The sequence below is a fragment of the Suricata suricatta genome, chromosome 14 (assembly GCF_006229205.1).
Source record: "Suricata suricatta isolate VVHF042 chromosome 14, meerkat_22Aug2017_6uvM2_HiC, whole genome shotgun sequence".
In the NCBI taxonomy this organism is placed as follows: Eukaryota; Metazoa; Chordata; class Mammalia; order Carnivora; family Herpestidae; genus Suricata; species Suricata suricatta.
This window is the reverse complement of record NC_043713.1, coordinates 52,010,578-52,015,610: the sequence shown is the minus strand read 5'-3', so window position 1 is coordinate 52,015,610 and position 5,033 is coordinate 52,010,578. Positions and strand designations below refer to the sequence as shown.

The 5,033-nt window shown below is 35.3% G+C and overlaps 1 protein-coding gene across 12 annotated transcripts in view; it reads left to right on the top strand.

Annotated features, from left to right (window-relative positions):
- The window catches only part of DLGAP1 (DLG associated protein 1), an 868,306-nt gene that overhangs the window by 810,045 nt on the left and 53,228 nt on the right, over positions 1–5,033 (top strand). For all 12 annotated transcript variants that reach the window (XM_029921991.1, XM_029921989.1, XM_029921990.1 and 9 more), the window contains one exon: positions 4,203–4,294. In XM_029921991.1, the coding sequence (XP_029777851.1) occupies positions 4,203–4,294 (92 nt within the window). The remainder of the gene's footprint in view (positions 1–4,202; positions 4,295–5,033) is intronic.

Below are 5,033 nucleotides of genomic sequence, written 5' to 3'. Positions count from 1 at the left end.
CTCAGAGCCTGGAGCCTGCTTCCAGTTCTGTGTCTCCTTCTCTCTCTGCCCCTCCCCCTCTCATGCTCTGTCTCTGTCTGTATCAAAAATAAATAAAACATTAAAAAAAAAAAGAACAAAAAAAATTAAATAAAAATAAGGGTGTCTGGGAGGCTGAGTCAGTTAAGCGTCTGACTTCTGCTCAGGTCATGATCTCACAGTTCATGGGTTTGAGCCCCACATGAGGCTCTGTGCTGCCAGCATGGAGCTTGGAGCCTGCTTCAGATTGTGGCTTCCTCTCTCTCTGCCCTTCCCTTGCTCGAGTTCTGTCGCTCTCTCTCTCTCAAAAATAGACATTACAAAAAAAATTTTTAAACATTAAAAAACTAAAATAAAGGTGAAATGGTAGAGACATTCCAATTAGATTCAGAAACTACATATAGTTTCACATACTTATTTAGCACTTTTTGCCCTTATTAGCCAATACACAAAGCAAGAATGTGAAATAAGGTAAAACATTCCAAAGAAAGAGTGAAATTGCTTTTATTTGCAGATAATATACATGTCCCCTTGGAAAATCTAAAGGAAATCACCAGAAAAATCAGTAGAACTCAGTAGAGTAAAAGAATATAATATAAATACAGAGAAATCAGTAAGTTTTCTACAGTAAGTTTATTACTAATAAACAAAAATGTAATGGAGCAAAATGAGCCCATTCACATTAGTACCAAAAATTGTAACAGGATTGAGCTTCACAAAGAATATATAACACTTATCTGAAAGCAATCTAAAAAAACTTCCCTTTTATAATATATAACAGATCTAATAATTGGAAAACTATGCAGTATTCCTGCTTGGGAATACCCCATACTGTAATGACAGCAATTCTCTCAAAAGCTATACAAAAGGGGGCACTTGGTGTCTCAGTTGGTTAAGTGTCCAACTCTTGACCTCAGGTCATGAGTTCATGCCTCATGTTGGGCTCTCTGCCAGATGGGAAGCCTACCAAAAAGTGAACAAAAATAGTTATATAAAAATTTAAAGAAACTCCAGTGTGATTTTTATCACTAGGTAGATTTGAAAATTTGATGTTAAATTTATTTAGAAGTTAATACCCTAAAATAACCTAGAAATTTAAAAAATTATATTAAAAAAAGAATTACAGAAAGAGTCATGCCATAGAAAATATCAAGATTTATTACAAAATTGACCCCAAACAGGTCTATATACATGGGAATGTTTGGGTGATGTCTGGTAGAACATAAAGTTGGCATCTCAAATCAGAAAGATGAATTAGTAAATAAAAGGAGCCAGATCAACTGATGATCCACATAGAGGAAAATGTTTAATTTCTACTTTCTTTCTTACACATATTTCAAGAAAATGGATTTAAGAATTAAATATGAAAAAGAAAAATGGAAGCATAAAAGTAAATACAAGAGAACTTGAAAAAATATGCTCAGGGTACCCTCTCTCTCCGCCACTCCCGCATCCGCGTGCATGAGCGCATTTTCTCTCTACTCTCTAAATAAGTAAATAAATAAATAAATAAATAAAATAAACAAACTTTGAAAAGGGGTGCCCTTTGGGGGCACCTAGGTGGCTCAGTCAGTTAAATGTCCAACTCTTGATTTTGGCTCAGGTCATGATCTCACGGTTCATGAATTTGGCTCAGCATTGTGCTTGGGATTCTTTCTCTCCCTCTCTGTCTGCCCCTCAACCCCCCCTCTTCTCTCTCTCTCTCTGAAAAATAAATAAATAAATAAATAAATAAATAAATAAATAACAATTTTTAAATAAATTGAAAAAATAAAAAATATGTTCAGGGGTAAAGAAGGCCTTTCCAAGCCATAAAAGACTTCATGACATAGTAGTCAAACCATAAACCGTGAGATCATGACCTGAACCGAGTTGGGCACTTAACCAACTGAGCCACCCCACCACCGTCACCCTTCATTACACAGAATTTTAAGATTCTGTACAATGAAGGACAAAGTTTAAAAGACAAATAATAGGGGTACCTGGCTGGCTCAAGTGGTAAAGCATGGCACTCTTGATCTTGGGGTTGTGAGTTCAAGTTCATATTGGATACAGGCATTACCTAAAAATAAAATCCTAAAAATAAGTAAAGACAAATGATAAACTGCGAGAAAATATTTAAAGTATATATAATCAATAAAAAGTGATGAAGGGTCATAAGATATAGACTCTACAAATAAAAAAATAAAAAATAATAGGGCACCTGGGTGGCTCAGTCAGTTAAGTTTTGGACTTTGGCTCAGGTCATGATCTCCCCCTTGGTGGACTCAAGCCCCATGTCAGGCTCTGTGCTGACAAGTCAGAGTCTGGAGCCCACTTCAGATTCTGTCTCCCTCTCTCTCTACCTTTCTGCTCATACTCTGTGTATCTCTCTTTCAAAAATAAATAAATGTTAAAAAATTTTTTTAAGAAAATAAAAAATAACTCAATAGGATAATGACACAAAAACTAGCAAACGATATGAATAAGCAATTTACTGACTGAAGTATAAGAGGCCAACAAATATTTTTCACCTGTGATATTAGCAAAAAGTTTGCCATATTTAGTATTGGTGAATGTATAGGAAAATGGATATTCCCATACACCAACTACTGCAGGAAGATAAATGCTTTGAAAAGCAATTTGGCAATAGTGCTAATTGTTGGACATGCTCACTATCTTTCCATTTAACATTTCAGCTTCTAAGTATTTTTCCTAAATAACATTTGCATAATTATTCTAATTGTTCTGTACATGTGCAATATTAATTATCTCTTAATATTAATATTAATCCTAGATAATAGCAACAAAGAGAAATTACCCATGTTGCCCAATTTGCTTAGGTAGTCATTAAAGGGAATATTTATGGGGCACCTGGGTGGCTCAGTCCGTTAAGCATCCAACTTCAGTCATGATCTTGTGGTTTGTGAGTTCAAGCCCCACCTCAGACTGTAACAGGTGCTAACAGCTCAGAGCCTGGAGCCTGTTTCGGATTTTGTGTCTCCCTCTCTCTCTGCTCCTCCCTTGCTCACACTCTGTCTCTCTCTCTTTCTCTCTCTCTCCAAAATAAACATTAAAAAAATCTTTAAAAAATTTTTTTAAAAATAGAGGGAATATTTATGTAGTAAACAAAAGGCTTGAGATAGAGCTATATCATCTGTAGACATTTAGTATTAATAATCATTTACATATATCACACATAATAGATAAACAAATGTGATTTGAAGGCTTGAAAGTGATTCTTGAGGATCTTTACCTTTCTATCTTATGTATTTATGTATTTTAATTTCATATAACCTACATTAAGTTACTTTTATATTTAGAAAAAAATAATCTATTAAATACACAGAAAAAAGAGGAAAAAATCTAAGTGCTCTGAATAGTCATAAAATTTTTGTCAAATTTAGGCTTCTCACATAGCCTCTCATTTAAATGCAGACACGTTTTCAAGGCACCTGGGTGGCTCAGTTGGTTAAGTGTTCAACTCTTGATTTCAGCTAAGGTCACGGTCTCAGGGTTCATGAGATCCAGCCCCATATCCGGCTCTGTACTGACAGAGCAGATCCTGCTTGGGATTCTCTCTCTCCCTCTCTCTCTTCCCCTCCCTTACTCGAGCATCCTCTCTCTCTCTCTCAATATAAATAAATAAACATTTTAAATAAATAAAGACACATTTTCTATGTGAGCTGTAGTCTGTACATAGCTATTTAGGAATCATGGCTTGATAGTCAAAGTCAATTTCTTAGTTTAAGAGGGAAAAAATGAAGACACTATAGGGTTTATCTTAAAAAGTTGGTATTTAAATCTCCCAATATCAACACTTCTAACTACAGTAAATGAAATTTCTTACTTCTTTTGTATTTTGTTTTCTGCAAATTCAAAAATTCCAAGAACATCTTTCCAGGCAGCACTCCCTTCTGGTGTAGTTTTCACGGGTAAGCACTATTCACAGATCTTAGGAGCCATCATAGACATTTATCCTGGGAGTACACAAAATTTCATTTTACTAAGATCAGCAGAGCCCAAGCACATGCTAACAGTGTAGTGATGGCCCTCATCAAACACACAAATGTTGAATAAAAAAGCTACAAATCACAACAAAATATTCCAGCAGTACCACAGACGTTTCTGACAAAATGTGACATTTATTTTACAGGCAAGATGACTAAAATGGGGCACCTCTACTTATTTGATTATTTCTTCAGGTGGATGATGCTGAAGAACCTGACAAAACAGGGGAAAATAAAGCACCCAGTAAGTTCCAGTCCATAGGAGTACAAGTAGAAGAAGAGAAGTGGTGAGTCCATTTGCATTTGTCCTCTTTCGTCTTGATATTGGCAAGTATGGTACCAGTATTTTCCCCCAAGATAAACTTGCAAGATTCTATGGTATTTTCCAATGACTTTTGGAAGCATTTAGCCGATTCCCTCCTCTGCTTTAATACTGGAGACCACTCCATTGAAGTTTTAGCTAGAATATTAGAGTAAGCACATCACATTCACATAGACACGAACATTGTATGTAGTAGTGTTGTGTTGCCAAACTATTTTTCAAAAAATCTTCCCATTTTCGACTATAGACATTTTAAGAGAAGAGGACTTATCTTTTTGCTAATTTTATTCCTAGCATTTAATTGTGTCTGCTGTTTAGTATGCACTCCATGATGAGGACGGAAGGAAGGAAAAATAGAGAAGACCTCCTATCATTATCTTGAATCACCAGTTCCTTTAGAATGATCTTTGAAATAATCTTACTCTAGAGTCTTAAAATCTGGAATTGGGAAATTCAGAGTTTCAGAAATTAGAAGGGACTTCTGAAGTCACTACATTCATTTTATGAATGAGAATTTGATCCAGAAAGGTATGTGAGTTTCTTAGTCAAACTGTGAGAACGTGATGGTTGGAACTATGTTGTATTGAGAGTAGGTCCCAGCTTCTCAAACAGCATTTTGCACATACTAAGTGTCCAAAATATATTGGTGAATGCAGTAAAACCACAGGTATAGCAGGAGAAACAGCTCTATTTTATAAATTAGA